At 43.1% G+C, this 19,578-nt stretch overlaps 1 protein-coding gene across 8 annotated transcripts in view; it reads right to left on the bottom strand.

Annotated features, from left to right (window-relative positions):
- The window catches only part of LOC106567580 (glutamate receptor 4), a 181,163-nt gene that overhangs the window by 21,506 nt on the left and 140,079 nt on the right, over positions 1-19,578 (bottom strand). For all 8 annotated transcript variants that reach the window (XR_001320103.2, XR_006758608.1, XR_006758609.1 and 5 more), the window contains exons 11-12: positions 10,586-10,959; positions 2,374-2,572 (exon numbers count right to left, since the gene is read on the bottom strand). Coding sequence is in view for 4 of the 8 variants with exons in the window: in XM_014137068.2 (XP_013992543.1) it covers positions 2,374-2,572; positions 10,586-10,959 (573 nt within the window). In the remaining 4 variants the exon portion in view is untranslated. The remainder of the gene's footprint in view (positions 1-2,373; positions 2,573-10,585; positions 10,960-19,578) is intronic.

The following is a 19,578-nucleotide window of genomic DNA, read 5'->3' as shown; positions in this document are numbered from 1 at the left end:
TGTTCAGAACAACCCAGGGTATGATGCCATGTCATCTTGTATGTCATACAAGCAAGCCAAACACCCGTGAGTCCAAATGTGCACTTCACATTTCCATGTCATAAAACTCATGTCATATACAGTGTCAACGTTTATGATCACTGTGTTTGATGTACAGTTACAAGATGACATGGCACCATACCCTGTACTGAACAGATTGAGCTTATGTTTGTTTATAGAGTCCCGTGTGGCTCAGTTGGTAGAGCATGGTGTTTGCAACGCCAGGGTTGTGGGTTTGATTCCCATGGAGGACCAGTACGGGGAAAAAAAGAATGTATGAAATGTATGCATTCACTACTGTAAGTCGCTCTGGATAAGAGTGTCTGCTAAATGACTAAAATGTAGAGAAGAACATTTACAGGGCACATGCATCTGAATGCACTCATGCTACTCTTCTATGCACACCAAAATTACCATCTGTTTCTTTGAATTGCCTTGTGAAAGCCTAACACTGTAAGATTGTATTTAATAACTTAGCTCGTCACGTTGGCAATAGAACAAGCACTCAAATTATGCCCACCTGACCCAGAATGCGATTTATAATGTGCCTTTTTTTAATTGCGTAAACAATAACAGTAATTGTGTGACAATGGGAATGCAGGGTTGCGTTCCAAATGAAACAACTACAAGTATACTTCCTCTAATTCCTCCACGGCACAGCTAGGAGAGTACCTTATAGTTGAAGACTCTTCTTTGAGTCATAAAATTGCATTGAAATTGTTTAGGAACTGTGCACACTTTGGAGAGGTGAAATTTATAAAAAACATTCTAGCCTGTTTATCTATGGGTAAGAGTGTTATGCATATTAAACATCTCCAATCCAAAATTAAATCTAGAATCGGCTTCCTATTTTGCAACAAAGCCTCCTTCACTCACGCCGCCAAACATACCCTAGTAAAACTGACTATTCTACCGATCCTCGACTTCGGCGATGTCATTTACAAAATAGCCTCAACACTCTACTTAGCACACTGGATGCAGTCTATCACAGTGCCATCCGTTTTGTCACCAAAGCCCAATATACCACCCACCACTGCGACCTGTTTGCTCTAGTCGGCTGGCCCTCGCTACATATTCGTCGCCAGACCCACTGGCTCCAGGTCATCTATAAGTCTTTGCTAGGTAATCTCCGCCTTACCTCAGCTCACTGGTCACGATAACAGCTCCCACACTCCAGCAGGTATATCTCACTGGTCATCCCCAAAGCTAACATCTCTTTTGTCGCCTTTCCTTCCAGTTCTCTGCTGCAAATGACTGGAACGAATTGCAAAAATCGCTGAAGCTATATTTCCCTCACTAACTTTAAACATCAGCTATCTGAGCAGCTAACCAATCGCTGCAGCTGTACATAGCCCATCCAATCTACATACCTCATCCCCATATTGTTTTTATTTACTTTTCTACTCTTTTTCACACCAGTATTTCTACTTGCACATCATCATCTGCACATCTATCACTCCAGTGTTAATTTGCTAAATTATAATTACTTTGCTACTATGGACTATTTATTGCCTTACCTCCTCACACCATTTGCACACACTGTATATAGACTTTCTTTTTTTTATTCTATTGTGTTATTGCCTGTACGCTTGTTTATGCCATGTGTAACTCTGTGTTGTTGTTGTTTGTGTCGCACTGCTTTTCTTTATCTTGGCCAGGTCACAGTTGTAAATGAGAACTTGTTCTCAGCTAGCTTACCTGGTAAAATAAAAGTGAAAAAGAAAACATTTTTACTAATATTTTTTTATACTCAACCCGCTCAGTTTTCTGTCCGGGAAATTGCCAAAAAGAGTAGAAGCAGCTTTTGAAATAAATCTTTTAAAAGGGAGAGTTTCATCATATTAAAAAAAGAGTTAAATTCACGTAACAGGGTTGACCTTAAAATGAGGGACAGACATAAATGAATCACTAATGTGCAGGAATGACTACCAAAGCAACAAAATAACTAGTACTTTATAATGATGGTGAAACTTAGATACATTTTGGGATTAAGTGGGTTGAAATCTTCCTAGAAGTGACACAGGGTTGACGGAGGGACGTGTCAAAAAAGCAGAATTTTGGCACTTTAGATATCCTTTGTTTATATTACAAATCTGATTAATTGAATTCTCCATGTGGTCTATATTAAAGTCACTTAATTTAATATAACAGGCTTTTAAAATGCAATATTGGTGCACAATTATTTCTTAAAATATCAAAGGCACTTTTCGTGGAACGACGCAGCTACTAGCTAAAACATTTTATTCCTACATACACAAATAGTCTATGAAATAGGAGAAGGCCATAATATGAGAATTCAGACACAGCTTGTATCCAGTCCAGTAGTATACTCACCCTGAAAAACTCTTTAGTGGAGCCGGAGTCTAGGGTGCCGTAGGCTATGTCTGTCTGTTTAGCCAGGTCTTCAGCACTCTCTATGGGCGACACCATCCTCTCTACTGTGAGGAAAGCAGCCAGGTTGGCCGTGTAGGAGGAGATGATGATGAGGGTGAAGAACCACCACACACCACCCACGATACGCCCAGATAGAGACCTGGGGAAGAGAGGGAGGAAGAGGAGGAAGGAGAGGAAAGGAAAGGAGGGAGAGGAGGGGAGAAGGGAGAGGACGGGTAGAAGGAGGGAGGATAGGATGGAGAGGAATAAGGGTGTCATAGCAGGAGGTGAGAATGAGAAGGATTGAAGGATTAGGAGAAGAGTGAGTATGGCGAGGAAAAGAGAAGAGTGAGAAGAGTAGGGGGTGTGATAGAGCGCAGAGTCCATCAGTAACAAAAAATTATTATGAATCAACACAAATCCAAAAACTATATCAAGAAGCGAGAGTGAATTACAGACAACATTATCGGTGACCTGTGTGGTAATGCAGTTAGAGCTGCTGACCCTGCCACACATGTATTCCAGAGTCGGCATGGGTTCAAATCCAGTCCACTGCCCTTCTGACTCGCAATCTTTACTGCCTCCCCTTAACTGTCCTTTCTCAATAAATAAAAACCCACAAACATTATAGATTAAAAAAATAAGAACTTATTCAATGGAACAGGCTCAGGACACTGACTGCACACTGCACAGCATCATCCAACCCATATTCAAATCCACCTTAAGGCAAAGTGGCTCATTAAAACCCAATGCGTTTGTGTCAACCAGGTAGTGCACTGTGTTCTTTCTTTCTTTCTTTCTTTCTTTCTTTCTTTCTTTCTTTCTTTCTTTCTTTCTTTCTTTCTTTCTTTCTTTCTTTCTTTCTTTCTTTCTTTCTTTCTTTCTTTCTTTCTTTCTTTCTTTCTTTCTTCTTTCTTTCTTTCTTTCTTTCTTTCTTTCTTTCTTTCTTTCTTTCTTTCTTTCTTTCTTTCTTTCTTTCTTTCTTTCTTTCTTTCTTTCTTTCTTTCTTTCTTTCTTTCTTTCTTCCTTCCTTCCTTCCTTCCTTCCTTTCTTTCTTTCTTTCTTTCTTTCTTTCTTTCTTTCTTTCTTTCTTTCTTTCTTTTCTTTCTTTTCTTTCTTTCTTTCTGTTTATTGGTGGGATGAAAAGAGCTCCCTCTGTTCAGCTCTGTTCTCGTCTTGTTTGTTGGCTCAAGGGAGACAGATAACTCACCGACTCTCGAGTGAGCAGGGGAAGGTCGTGAGGAGAATCTTAAACAAAATGGTGCATTGGAGTGAACAAACAACATTCTCTCTCCCCCTTGGTGTGAACCAAACACAGAGAGAGAGGCTCTATGAAAACCCTTCAGTTCCTGTTGTTTTATCAAACTAATAGCCTTTTCACACTTTTTCACACATGCAGACCTGAACCAAACAGGCACTGCCATGCCGACCTGAACCTTTCATTCCAGCATGCAGCGACTATGTTGGATGTTCACCCAGGCCAGTGCAGTACAGCTCTGCTCAGTAATGTGAAAAGGGTATAAAAAGGGACTCAAAAAGATTCCACCTCAGTCAATGCTATCTATAGTGTCTCCACATCACCTACCCCTGTTCCCCTTGTCGCTTAGGACAGGGCACACTGTTTCCCCTTCGAGTCTTATCCCTAGCACCTGACACCAACTTGTCCCAATGTCTCAGTCACAATCTCACACATGCATGCACACACACACCCCCTGCCCAACACACAGCAAAGATCTCACCAACCCGAGAGCCGCAGCAGCAAAGCATGTTTAACTGTACACAGAAGGCTATGCTGTAGAATAGTTCATGTATAAGCTCTGTTAACTCTGCCTCTGGATTTGAATACAGATTACGAGCCTCTCCCCCTTCATCATACTCTCTCTCTCTCTCTGGTTCTCTCTCTGGTTCCCTCCCTCCGGTTCTCTCCCTCCCTCCGGTTCTCCATCTCCCCCTCTCTCGTACTCTCCCTCTCCACCTTCATCATTCTCTCTCTCCTTTCTTTATCTCGCTAGTTTCCCTCCCATTATGTCCCTTACCCTCTTCCTTCACTCTCACTTCCCCGCTCTCTCTCTCTCTGCAGTATATCTCTTTTGCTTCTGTAATCCTGGGACTATCCTCCACAGCTTCAGTGTGAAAGACTGGAAAAGGTAGAAGGAAAAGGACAGGGCTTCAGGGGAAGCACTCTTGCTTTTGGTCTCACCTTTTCTTTCGCTCGCTCTCTGTCTCCTGTTCTTTCTCACTCTATGTCTCTCATCCTCCCTTTCTTTCTTTCTCTCTCTTTCTATCTCTTATCCTCCCTTTATTTCTATCTCATCCTTTTTCTTTCTGTCTCCCTGTTTCTTTCTCTCCTTATCTCCTGCTCCATTCTCTCGTTTTCTCCTCCTCCCTCTCGTAAGGTTTGCTCCCGTTGGCAGTGAGAGGCGAGCAGCTGGGTCTGAGGACAGAGAGCTAGTGGACTTTCTCCCTCTCTCTCCCTCTCTCTCGCTATCCCCAGTCTGCGTTGATCTGAGGTGACTCCAGTGACTTTCATCCATGGTGACAGACTTGGCATACCCTGATGGGCCAGAGCCAACTGGGGGAAGGAGCGGTGGATAGAAAGGGTCGTTATCAGTGGAGGGGTCGTTGCTGCCATACGGCATCCTTGTTACATGGATGTGCGTGAGTGTGTGCATGTGTGTGTGTGCGTGCATGCGAGTGACTCACCATACACATACTTTTCATTATTTGATGTCTGCATGAGTTGTGTGTTTGTGGACAGGTAATTAAGATTAAAGTATGTGATGTACAATATAAAATAACATAAAATAATAGCAGAGCTACAGTTGAAGTCGGAAGTTTCCATACACCTTAGCCAAATACATTTAAACTTAGCTTTTCAAAATTCCTGACATTTAATCATAGTAAAAATTCCCTGTCTTAGGTCAGTTAGGATCACCACTTTATTTTGAGATTGTGAAATGTCAGAATAATAGTAGAGAGAATGATTTATTTCAGCTTTTATTTCTTTCATCACATTCCCAGTGGGTCAGAAGTTTACATACACTCAATTAATATTTGGTAGAATTGCCTTTAAATTGTTTAACTTGGGTCAAACGTTTCGGGTAGCCTTCCACAAGCTTCCCACAATAAGTTGGGTGAATTTTGGCCCATTCCTCCTGACAGAGCTGGTGTAACTGAGTCAGGTTTGTAGGCCTCCTTGCTCACACACGCTTTTTCCATTCTGCCCATAAATGTTCTATAGGATTGAGGTCAGGGCTTTGTGATGGCCACTCCAATACCTTGACTTTGTTGTCCTTAAGCCATTTTGCCACAACTTTGGAAGTATGCTTGGGGTCAGTGTCCATTTGGAAGACCCATTTGCGACCAAGCTTTAACTTCCTGATTGATGTCTTGAGATGTTGCTTCAATATATCTACATACATTTCCCTCCTCATGATGCCATCTATTTTGTGAAGTGCACCAGTCCCTCCTGCAGCAGAGTACCCCCACAACATGATGCTGCCACCCCCATGCTTCATGGTTGGGATGGTGTTCTTCGGCTTGCAAGCCTCCCCCTTTTTCCTCCAAACATAACGATGGTCATTATGGCCAAACAGTTCTGTTTTTGTTTCATCAGACCAGAGGACATTTCTCCAAAAGTAGGATCTTTGTCCCCATGTGCAGTTGCAAACCGTAGTCTGGCTTTTTTATGGCGGTTTTGGAGCACTGGCTTCTTCCTTGCTGAGCGGCCTTTCAGATTATGTTGATAACAGACTCGTTTTACTATGGATATAGATACTTTTGTATCTGTTTCCTCCAGCATCTTCACAAGGTCCTTTGCTGTTGTTCTGGGATTGATTTGCACTTTTCGCACCAAAGTACATTAATCTCTAGGAGACAGAACACGTCTCCTTCCTGAGCGGTATGACGGCTGCGTGGTCCCATGGTCTTTATACTTGCGTACTATCGTTTGTATAGTTGAACGTGGTACCTTCAGGCGCTTGGAAATTGCTCTCAAGGATGAAGCAGACTTGCGGAGGTCTACAATGTTTTTTCTGAGGTCTTGGCTGATTTCTTTTGATTTTCCCATGATGTCAAGCAAAGAGGCACAGAGTTTGAAGGTAGGCTTTGAAATACATCCACAGGTACTCAAATGATGTCAATTAGCCTATCAGAAGCTTCTAAAGCCATGACATCATTTTCTGGAATTTTCCAAGCTGTTTAAAGGCACAGTCAACTTAGTGTATTTAAACTTCTGACCCACTGGAAATGTGATACAGTGAATTATAAGTGCAATAGTCTGTCTGTAAACAATTGTTGGAAAAATTACTTGTGTCATGCACAAAGCAGATGTCCTAACCGACTTGCCAAAACTATAGTTTGTTAACAAGAAATTTGTGGAGTGGTTGAAAAACGAGTTTTAATGCCTCCAACATAAGTGTATGTAAACTTCTGACTTCAACTGTATGTAGAGTATATTAATGTATGTCTCTAACTGCAGAAGTTGGGAGAGAGAGGGGGAAGACAGAGAGAGAAGACAGGGAGATAGATAGAGAGATATAGATAGATACAGAGAGAGAGAGAGAGCGAGAGAGAGAGAGAGAGAGAGAGAGAGAGAGAGAGACAAGAGCCACAGTGAGGTTGACCTTGAGAGGAGCCTAAATAAATGAAGATGTGTTGTCTGCTACCAGCATGATACACCCCCAGGCTAGCCCCTAGCGCTTTAGTTAGTCATGCTATCCCCCTCTCCCGCTCTCTTCCGTCCTTCTCTCTCTCCCTCCCTGTCCTCTCCATTGCAGCCCTGATTAAGAATTTATTTCCTGAAATCAATTTGACCCTACATGAGCCTGTAAAAATCCAGCCTCACTTCTCTCATACTCTTGCTCAAGTGATGCAGTCTGGCAAATATGATTTTCATATGCATGGTAGGGCAGACTGAAGCAATCAGCACTGACCAAACACGCCAAACCAATAGCACCTGTTAAATTAGACCAGACTAGAGGAAGGTGGCCTTCAAGAACAGACCGAACCAATCGCACCCCATCCAATCAGGCCAACCGGTGAGCACAGTGTAGACCAATCACACCCAGATCAAACTGTCCATGGATATTTCTGGGGATGATCGGATAGCGTGTTAACCAACACGAGTCAAGGTGTACCCAGGTTGTTATTGTCAATATAATTTGTTCTTACCTGGCTGAAAAAAGGTTTAAACATAGAAAGTAGCCAAAAGTTATAAACATACACAGAAAATTACAGAAAGTACAAACCTTGCTGGTCTAACAAAATCGTTGACATACTGCCTTCAGCATCCACAAAGATTTCTGAATATTATTATGATATTGTGAATATCTTAATAGTGTAAATAATTAAGTATCTGTCTGGTCTCCTGACTCAATAACAGCGTGGTGCGTCGCAAATGGCATAGGACTCAAAAGTACTGCAATATATAGGGAATAGGCTGCCATTTGGGATGCAGCCTGCATCTTTAGTTACTCTAAACTGGGATTTGTTCTCAATTAGGGAGCTCCCATGTCACCACTTCACCCACACACACTCCCCTCTCTGTTGCCATGGAGACCCGGCATTACCATCGGAGACGAGCACACAGGGATATAAATTACTGCATTAATTATTATGGGGTGCCTTGGGGAGACGTGTGTGTGTGAGTGTCTGTATGTGTGTGAGAGAAGCGGAATTAACCTTCATTAAGGTAAAAGACGGAACTTCAGTAGCGAATAACCTTTAGACCTGTCAATCATCTCACCACTGGGTCATCATCTCTGATTGGACTGTGTATGTTATCAGTGTGAGATGGCTTCCTGTATATGCCTTACACGTACACCAGCTTCCTTTCCTTATCATCACTACAGATGAGTGGTGTGGCATAGCCTCAAACCCATCACTAAAACAGTGCCCTTGTCATTCCCGCATTTCATTGTCATTTCCCTAATCCCTCGGTGGGGGGATTTACATGTCCCCTTGTCAGGGTAAACTTCAGTTGACCCCTCCAGAGTGAACAAGGGCTCTTTTGGTGACAGATTGGGACAGGGCCCGTGGGATTACTGTAACAGGTGTGGCACAGACAGGCACAGTAGGCAGGCCACACTGTGGAGAGACAAAAGGACAATGTAGACAAAATGTATCAATTCTAAATGTTTCAATACTAAATAATGAATGCTGACTAAATGACTAAACAGTAGCAGGTCATACATTTCCAGAAAAACGTCCCAAAATTCCCAGAACTTCCCAGTTGGAGGAATCCCAGTTGGATGATTACTTTTCCTGCGTATTCCCTCTTGATTGCGAGAATCCCGAACTGGGATTACTGGAAAACCTGAGAATTTTGGGAAAGTTTACGGAATTATATACAGTATTTGGTGGATGAGGATCCCTTCTCAAGTGGACTACTTAAAATGAAGTGGACTTAAGTCAAAATCATAGGCCCACTATAGCTCCCTCAAGGTAGAGGTGCTATAGGATGTTTTAGGATGCTACGTAACAGGCACTATAATTTTGACGGTGCTCTTGTCTAATGTACCTTAGTGTTCTCCATCTTGTGTATGCCTCTGCTCTGGTCCTGTGTAGGAGGGCTGAAAAATACAGGCTGATTTTGGTCCCTCCTCTCAGTCTTATTCCATTCTTAATCTTAAAGACTATGATCTACAGTATATAGGAACCTTAGAGGAAGAGAGATATATAGGAACCATTAAAGACTGGAAGAGCTGAAACTAAAACTCAGCTATATGATGTGACCACGAGCAGCAGAATGAACCAAAGATAATGTAGGGGAGATCAACCTTCTGCTTTTGGCTGTCTTTGTATGTTTTGCGGAAGTCCCCACAACTGATAATGTAATGCTAACTTTATATCGCTGAGTCTACCTTTAAAATAACTCCAGGGATCATAAAGCAGACTTAGGACCTATTTGACACATGTAAAATACATACCTCAAGTCCTTTCAAATACTTTGAGCTGTGCTTGTTTTAGTTTTCCTGGTATCACAGAGCAAATAGTCCTAAAAGTGCAAACTTCAAACTAGACCAAGCACAACTCAAATGCATTTAAGTATTTGACACAGGATATTATGTAGGCTATTTGACCCAGGTCTGTCATGAAATTACTATAAAAAGAGCTACACAAACCCTAAAGATCCTTATCACGACTACAGGACAGCAAGTAGATGCTGAGTGGGCAGAAAAGTGTGTCACAGACAGGAAGCTTGACCCGGAAGCAATGACACCCAGCACTGAATGGTTACGGAATAGTTTTTTGTGGTTCATGATCGGACGAGAGGTAGCTAAGACAGGAAGCTTGACCCGGAAGCAATGACACCCAGCACTGAATGGTTACGGAATAGTTTTTTGTGGTTCATGATCGTACGAGAGGTAGCTAATAGTAAGTAATGAATGATATACCCTTTGACCTCTCGTGCCTGTTGAACGCAGAAATACAGTGTATGAAACATAGCACAAATACACACCAGACACATCAAAGACAATGGGACAGCAGTGCAATATCCCTCTAAAGCAGATGATAAATGCTAAAACAGACAGATCACAATGCACCCCCCCCCCCACACACACACACAGTAAAGCATAGCAGAGACAGTGGCTACAAACAATAATTCAAATCATACTTAATTCAAATCTACAGGCCAATGATATTTTGTTATTTTCACTTATACGACATAAAGCGCCGATTTTGGTGTGAATATCCATGAAGAAAACTAGGGTGCAAATTGCAATTGTACAGAGTGAAGTAACTATGTTTGTTCTGCAACAGACAGTGAAGATACTAATAGTTAACGAGCGAATGAAACCTGTATCCTGTATGATCCATCGCATCCCGAGGCAGCTGTTATCAATGTCAACAAGCCTTTAACACATAACCCAATAAAGAAAAGGACATTGAGGAGACATTTGGATGTAATGTAGTATTATGTGTGTAATGAATGTGTGTGTGTTTGTCTCTCACCTAAGGGATGTTTGGGTGTAATGTAATAGTATGTATTTCCTGTAGTAGTAGTAGTAGTAGTAGTAGTAGTAGTGATATTTATCTCCCAGCTGGGGGATGTTTCGGTATAATGTATCAGAATATATTGCTGTAGTAGTAAGTGTGTATTGTAGTAGTATGCATGTACTGTAGTAGTAATATATCATGCAGTCTAAGTAGCAATCCATATATCTCTCACCTGGGGGAGATGTCACAGCCCTGCTGCATGAAGGCGCCCAGGGAGAACCAGAGGGAGTTGAAGATGCCGAACTCGTTGGGGGGCTGGTCGCTGGGCGGACCGTCGGTGCCCTCCTCGGGCTCCTCGGTGTGCCACTCGTACGGGCTGAAGCGGCTGACCAGGAAGAGCACCACGCTCACGCCGATGTAGGCAAACACAATGCACATCCAGATCTCGTAGGCCAGCGGGTCCAGGAAGGAGAACACCCCAGGTTTCGACTTCTGGGGCTTCTTGATCATGATGGAAATGCCCAGTGACATGAAGGGCTTGGAAAAGTCGATCACCTCCTCCCGGACCAGCGTGATTGTCAATGGGGCCACAGCGATTTCCGCTTTCTGTTATTGGGTGGGGGAAGAGAAGGGGGAAAGTGTTAGCCTTTGGACTGGAGAGTACTCTAAGCTGCTAATGCAACTGTTGCCAAAATGGTAGACAATAGTAGAAACAACTATGGGTTCCGACAAGGTTCCCCAACTAGTGTCCCGAATTTGGCCCGTGGGTTATTTTATTTGGCCCCCCAAGTTTTCTGATCCAATTTTTATTTTATTGTTGGACAAATCAGCTCCAAGTGATTAGAATTTTCGAAATCTCTTAGTATTTTCACGCATAACAGAGTATGTACTGTATGTAATTGTTTACAAATGTAAGCAAGGTTTGAAAGGATTATGTTTTAGTCAAATGTTATACCTGGTTGGGCTTCTTGCAGTCAATTTGCAGTCTACAAATAATTTTTTATTATGTTCTGGACCCATGACCAAGCTCCTCTTTTCAAATGTGGGGTAACATACTTGATGAAACAGTACCGCTCGGGTTTAGTCACGCAGACTGAGTGGGGGTTAGCCCAAAGGTTTCTAGTTAGAAACCACATGCAGCGCTGGTAGCCAACTAGCAAGCTAAGAGACCATAAAGCTAGCTAACTCCGAACGATGGGGACCGACGGAGAGCTAGAAAATCAGGAATAGAAGTGGTTAAAACTACACTGTAAAAAAAATCTAGTTGTTTCAACTAAATATTATTAAGTAACTGGTTCCTTTCTTTTGTTTACTCAACTTTTCAATCAAAGTTTTACCAGAATGTAACATTTTTTGTTGGCCCAAACTTAGCTCCAACATGAGAAAACATAGGCAAAAATTCAGACCACGTAAATGGTGTTATTTAAACAGAGTAATATGCCCCACAAACACTAGACAACTATACAGAAAAACATAAAATTGCTTAAGTAAGTAAATCAAATCAATGATGAGAGAATAGTCAGAATAAGTTATCATTGATACAGGCATGGTGGCATAGCAGGAAGATTGGAATGTGGTTGAAGAGGTTGTGAGTTCAAATCCCAGGTAAGGACAAGTTGAATAATAATGACAGTATACAGTGCATTCGGAAAGTATTCAGACCCCTTGACTTTTCCCACATTTTGTTATGTTACAGCCTTATTCTAAGATGGATTAAATAAAACATGTTCCTCATCAATTTACACACAATACCCCGTAATGACAAAGCGAAAACAGGTTTTTAGAAATCTTTGCAAATGTATAAAAAACAAAATACAGAAATACCTTATTTACATAAGTATTCAGACCCTTTGCTATGAGACTCGAAATTGAGCTCAGGTGCATCCTGTTTCCATTGATCATCCTTGAGATGTTTCTACAACTTGATTGGAGTCCACCTGTGGTAAATTCAATTGATTGGACATGATTTGGAAATGTACACACCTGTCTATATAAGGTTGACAGTGACAGTGAATATCAGAGCAAAAATCAAACCATGAGGTCGAAGGAATTGTCCGTAGAGCTCCGAGACAGAATTGTGGTCGAGGCACAGATCTGGGGAAGGGTACCAAAACAATTCTGCAGCATTGAAGGACCCCAAGAACACAGTGGCCTCCATCTATCTTAAATGGAAGAAGTTTGGAACCACCAAGACTCTTAAAGAGAGCTGGCTGCCCGGCCAAACTGAGCAATCAGGGGAGAAGGGCCTTGGTCAGGGAGGTGGCCAAGAACCCGATGGTCACTCTGACAGAGCTCCAGAGTTCCTCTGTGGAGATGGGAAAACCTTTCAGAAGGACAACCATCTCTGCAGCACTCCACCAATCAGGCCTTTATGGTAGAGTGGCCAGACGAAAGCCACTTCTCATTAAAAGGCACGTCAGCCCGCTTGGAGTTTGCCAAAAGGCACCTGAAGGACTCTCAGACCATTTATTTATTTTACTTATTTTTATTTAACTAGGCAAGTGAGTTAAGAACAAATTCTTATTTACAATGACAGCCTACCAAAAGGCAAAAGGCCTCCTGCGTGGACAGGGGATGGGATTAAAAATAAAAATAAATTAAATAAAAATATAGGACAAAACACACATCACGACAAGAGAGACAACACTACATAAAGAGAGACCTAAGACAACAACATAGCATGGTAGGAACACAACATGACAACAACATGAGAAACAAGATTCTCTGGTCTGATGAAACCATGATTTAACTCTTTGGCCCAAATGCCAAGCATGACGTCTGGAGGAAACCTGGCACCATCCCTATGGTGAAGCATGGTGGTGGCAGCATCATGATGTGGGGATGTTTTTCAGTGGCAGGGACTGGGAGACTAGTCAGGATCGAGGAAAAGATGAACGGAGCAAAGTACAGAGTTCCTTGATTAAAACCTGCTCCAGATCGCTCAGCACCTCAGACTGGGGCGAAGGTTCACCTTCCAACAGGACAACGACCCTAACCACACAGCCAAGACCACGCAGGAGTGGCTTTGGGACAAGTCTGTGAATGTCCTTGGGTGGTCCACCCAGAGCCTGGACTTGAACCTGGAGAGACCTGAAAATAGCTGTGCAGCGATGCTCCCCATCCAACCTGACAGAGTTTGAGAGGATCTGGAGAGAAGAATGGGAGAAACTTCCCAAATACAGGTGTGCCGAGCTTGTAGCGTCATACCCAGGAAGACTCAATGCTGTAATCGCTGCCAAAGGTGCTTCAACAAAGTACTGAGTAAAGGATCTGAATACTTATGTAGATGTAATATATCTGTTTTTTTCTATTTGTAATACATTTGCAAAAATGTCTAAAAACCTGTTTTTGCTTTGTCATTATGGGGTGTTGTGTGTAGATTAATGAGGGAAAAAATGACTTTCATCCATTTTAGAATAAGGCTGTAGCGTAAAAAAAATCTGGAAAAAGTCAAGGGGTCTGAATACTTTCTGAATGCACTGTAACTGAACATTTACAATGTAATTATGTATGTCAACGTGTATCAAATATGTACATAGAAAACGTTATATGTTAAAAGCGCTGTGAGTGGGTGTGTAACTAGTTCCAGAGCCTTTTTTAGGTAAAATGCCCCAAATAATAATTTCTAGTTGAACATATGAGACAAGTTGAGCAAACACATCATTTTAAGTTGACAGAATTTTTGCTTACGTTTTCTCCTGCTGGAGCTAAGATTGGGCCAACTAAAAATGTTATGTTCAGGTAACACTTTGACCGAAAAGTTGAATAAACAAAAAAAGGCTGTGGAACTAGTTACTTAATAATAATTAGTTGAAATTAATTAGTGGATGTGAGCTTCGACTGAAAGCCATTGGGGTGTACGGAAGAGTGGGGTAACATGAGTGAACTTGGGAAGGTTGAATACCAGACAGTCTGCGGCGTTCTGGATAAGTTGCAGGGGTTTGATGGCACAAGCGAGGAGCCCAGCCAACAGAGTTGCAGTAGTTCAGACGGGATATGACGAGTAGGACCTGAGGCCGGTTCCTGTGTGAGGAAAAGTTGTACTCTACAGATGTTGTAGAGCATGAACCTGCAGGAGTGAGCCACTGCTTTGATGTTTGCAGAGAACAACAGGGTGTTGCCCAGGGTCACACCAAGGTTTTTTGCACTCTGGGAGGGGGACACCGTGGAGTTTCCGACCATGATGGAGAGGTCTTGGAGCAGGCAGCCCTTCCTGGGATAAAGAGCAGCTCTGTCTTGTCGAATTTGAGCTTGAAGGGGTGGGCCAACATCCAACCTGAAATATCTGCCAGGCATGTAGAGATGTGTGTCGCCACCTGGGTGTCAGAAGGGGTGAATGAGAAAAGTATTTGAGTATCATCCACATAGCAATGATAGAAGAGATCATGAGAGGATATGATGGTGCCAAGTGACTTGGTTTATAGAGAGGACAGGGCCTAGAACCGAGCCCTGGATGACACCAGTAGTGAGAGCATGTGGTGCAGACACATATCCTCTCCACACCACCTGGTAGGAGCGACTTGCCAGGTAGGATGCAATCCAGCAGTGTGCAGAGCCTAAGACGGCCAGTCCTAAGAGAGGTGGAGAGGAGGATCTGATGATTCACGGTGTCGAAGGCAGCGGATAGATCTAGGAGGATGAGAACAGCGGAGTCAGCTTTGGCAGAGCGGAGAGCCTCTGTGATACAGAGGAGAGCAGTCTCAGTTGAGTGACCTGTCTTGAAGCCTGACTGGTTAGGTTCAAGAAAATCGTTCTGAGAAAGATAACAAGAGAGTTGGTCAGCTACAGTTCGTCAGAGCCAAAGAAGACAGGAGCTTATGTATCAAGCGTTTCAGAGCTGGAGTGCTGATCTAGGATCAGGTTCCTTCTGTCTGTGTAATCTTATTCATTGTGATCTAAAAGGCAAAATGTACCCGAAATCAGCACTCCTATATTGAGAACTGTTTTCCTAGTGGACCCCGTCTATCATTAACACATTTGGCTATCCTTCTATCTGTCACAATCACTAAGCATGCCAATCACACGCTGAACAACAACAATCACTAAGCATGCCAATCACACGCTGAACAACAACAACAATCACTAAGCATGCCAATCACACGCTGAACAACAACAACAATCACTAAGCATGCCAATCACACGCTGAACAACAACAATCACTAAGCATGCCAATCACACGCTGAACAACAACAACAATCACTAAGCATGCCAATCACACGCTGAACAACAACAACAATCACTAAGCATGCCAATCACACGCTGAACAACAACAATCACTAAGCATGCCAATCACACGCTGAACAACAACAACAATCACTAAGCATGCCAATCACACGCTGAACAACAACAACAATCACTAAGCATGCCAATCACACGCTGAACAACAACAATCACTAAGCATGCCAATCACACGCTGAACAACAACAACAATCACTAAGCATGCCAATCACACGCTGAACAACAACAACAATCACTAAGCATGCCAATCACACGCTGAACAACAACAATCACTAAGCATGCCAATCACACGCTGAACAACAACAATCACTAAGCATGCCAATCACACGCTGAACAACAACAATCACTAAGCATGCCAATCACACGCTGAACAACAACAATCACTAAGCATGCCAATCACACGCTGAACAACAACAATCACTAAGCATGCCAATCACACGCTGAACAACAACAACAATCACGCGTCTTTTCTCCCCATCCAGTTTTTTTTATTCATTTAATTTCGCTACTTTTTCTGATTTAAAGACATCCTACAATGATCAAGTTTGGAATAGAAAAAGACACTCTAATCCTAGTGGCTTAATTCAAAAGGCTGCAGATCGGGAGGAGAAGGGGATGAAATAACTCAGTTGGAGAAAAATGCTAACTACAAAAGAAATGGAACATTCTGTGAGAGCGAATATTGCTTATTTGTGGCAAATCCACAAACCAGATTATTGTTAGTGATTTAGCAACACTTCTGACCTTGCCTGTCTGGGTGTCGGCTGTCGGGAATAATCCACAAAAAATAAATGAAGGTTTTATATATTACAACAAGCCGACACATTGCATGGAGGGAACGAGAGAGAAAGAAAAAAGAGATACAATTTCCTTTGTCTTCAGCATAAATGTACTAAAATAACAAGTCGGCTTGCATTGAGGATGCATTAAAATACATGACAGGGCTGAAATGGGGGGAGACCTTTTGCGGTGACACAGGCTTTGAAAGAGACTGTCCGAAGTTGAATGGTCACCAGGCAAGGTCTTAGAGACAGTAAAGTGCTGACGGGCTAAGCTCTGGGCTCATAGCTTCCCTCTGCACCGTAAGAGCTCTGCAAGCTCCTTAAGCCTTTACGTGTGCGCACACACACACACGCACACACACAAACACACACAGCACTCAACTCTGTCACCATGAAGTGCTTTGAGAGGCTGGTCAATGACCATATCACCACCACCATATCACCTATACCCAATACAATTTGCATACTAATACACTGCACACTGCCTTATCCCACCTGGACAAGAGGAATACGTATGTGAAATGCTGTTCATCGACTACAGCTCTGCTTCCAAACACCATAGTGCCCTCCAAGTATGTCATTATGCTCAGGGCCCTGGATCTGAACCCCTCCCTGTTCAATTGTGTCCTAGACTTCCTGACGGGCTGACCCCAGGTGGTGAGGCTAGGCAACAACACCTCCTCCACACTGATCTTTAACACGGGGGTGTGTACTCAGCCCCCTCCAGTACTCCCTGTTAATCCATGACCGCGTGGCTACTCATGACTCTTACTCAATCATCAAGTTTGCTGAGGACATGACAGTGGTATCAGGAAAATAACCTCTCCCTCAATGTAAAAAAAAAAGGAGCTGATCGTGAACTATAGGAGACAGAGGAGGGAGCATGCCCCCATCTACATCAATGGAGCCGGAGTGGAGAGGGTCAAAAGCTTCAAGTTCCTTGGCGTGCACATCATTGAGAACCTGAAATGGTCCCACCACACCGACACCGTTGTGAAGAAGGCGCAACAGCGCCTCTACAACCTCAGGCGGCTGAATAAATTCAGCACGGCCCCTAAGACCCTCACGAAATTCTACAGATGCACCATTGAGAGCATTCTCTCAGGCTACATCCCCGCCTGGTATGGCAACTGCACCGCCATCAGCTGAATGGCTCTTGCGGTCAGCCCATCCAGGATATTTACAGCACATTTGCAACACACGCACATACTGTATATATTAACTCGCAAACATGATGATGGCCCATGTTGACTTCAATGCTTCCCACAGTTGTGTCAAGTTGGCTGGATGTCCTTTGGGTGGTGGACCATTCTTAATAAACACAGGAAACTGTTGAGCGTTGCAGCGTTGCAGTTCTTGACACACTCAAACCGGTGCGTCTGGCACCTACTACCATACTTCGTTCAAAGGCACTTACATCTTTTGTCCTACCCATTCACCCTCGGAATGGCACACATGCACAATCCCTGTAGTAATTGTCTCAAGATTTAAAACTCCTTCTTTAACCTGTCTCCTCCCCTTCATCTATACTGATTGAAGTGGATTTAACAGGTGACTTCCATAAGGGATCATAGCTTTCACCTGGATTCACCTGGTCAGTCTGTCATGGAAATGTTTTGTACATTCACAACACATTAAACATGGGACCGTTTCTTTTATACTGTTTTTCACACTGTGTATTCATCTACTGTGTTCTTCACATAGCTCATTCTAATATATCTGATGTGCATATCATTCTTAGTTTACCTTTTTGGTGTATGTACACAGATTGAATTTGGGTTACTGATACAGGGTTATTTTGGTTGTTAACTGGATTCGTTCTGACATTCATGATTTCTTGGTTCTAGTGTTTTATTATTATTTGTGTACTTGTTCGACATTTTTGGACAAGCATTTCGCTGCACCTGCTATAAAATCTTCTAAACTGTGTACGCGACCAATAGACGTTTGATTTTGACACACACACACACCCTGTACATTAACCCTGTTATCTCTCAGAAACACACAGGAGTTAGCTCAGCATCAGTAAGATCCCTTAACTCCTTTTAGCAGACACAATTTAACCCTCTCACGTCTTACAATTAACACATCACACACAAAACACTCTTTAACCCCTACACTTCTATCACACTTGACACACTACACTGGTCCCAGCTCTAGCCCCGAGCACCAGCAACTTGTAAGATATATATATACTGCTAAAAAAAATAAAGGGAACACTAAAATAACACATCCTAGATCTGATTGAATGAAATAATCTTATTAAATATTTTTTTCTTTACATAGTTTAATGTGCTGACAACAAAATCACACAAAAATAATCAATGGAAATCCAATTTATCAACCCATGGAGGTCTGGATTTGGAGTCACACTCAAAATTAAAGTGGAAAACCACACTACAGGCTGATCCAACTTTGATGTAATGTCCTTAAAACAAGTCAAAATGAGGCTCAGTAGTGTGTGTGGCCTCCACGTGCCTGTATGACCTCCCTACAATGCCTGGGCATGCTCCTGATGAGGTGGCAGATGGTCTCCTGAGGGATCTCCTCCCAGACCTGGACTAAAGCATCCGCCAACTCCTGAACAGTCTGTGGTGCAACGTGGCGTTGGTGGATGGAGCGAGACATGATGTCCCAGATGTGCTCAATTGGATTCAGGTCTGGGGAACGGGCGGGCCAGTCCATAGCATCAATGCCTTCCTCTTGCAGGAACTGCTGACACACTCCAGTCACATGAGGTCTAGCATTGTTTGCATTAGGAGGAACCCAGGGCCAACCGCACCAGCATATGGTCTCACAAGGGGTCTGAGGATCTCATCTCGGTACCTAATGGCAGTCAGGCTACCTCTGGCGAGCACATGGAGGGCTGTGCGGCACCCCAAAGAAATGCCACCCCACACCATGACAGACCCACCACCAAACCGGTCATGCTGGAGGATGTTGCAGGCAGCAGAACGTTCTCCACGGCGTCTCCAGACTCTGTCACGTCTGTCACGTGCTCAGTGTGAACCTGCTTCATCTGTGAAGAGCACAGGGCGCCAGTGGCGAATCTGCCAATCTTGGTGTTCTATGGCAAATGCCAAACGTCCTGCACGGTGTTGGGCTGTAAGCACAACCCCCACCTGTGGACGTCGGGCCCTCATACCACCCTCATGGAATCTGTTTCTTACCGTTTGAGCAGACACATGCACATTTGTGGCCTGCT

The sequence above is a fragment of the Salmo salar genome, chromosome ssa13 (genome assembly GCF_905237065.1).
Source record: "Salmo salar chromosome ssa13, Ssal_v3.1, whole genome shotgun sequence".
In the NCBI taxonomy this organism is placed as follows: domain Eukaryota; kingdom Metazoa; phylum Chordata; class Actinopteri; order Salmoniformes; family Salmonidae; genus Salmo; species Salmo salar.
Note: the sequence above shows the minus strand (reverse complement) of the source record. Positions and strands in the feature narration are given on the sequence as shown.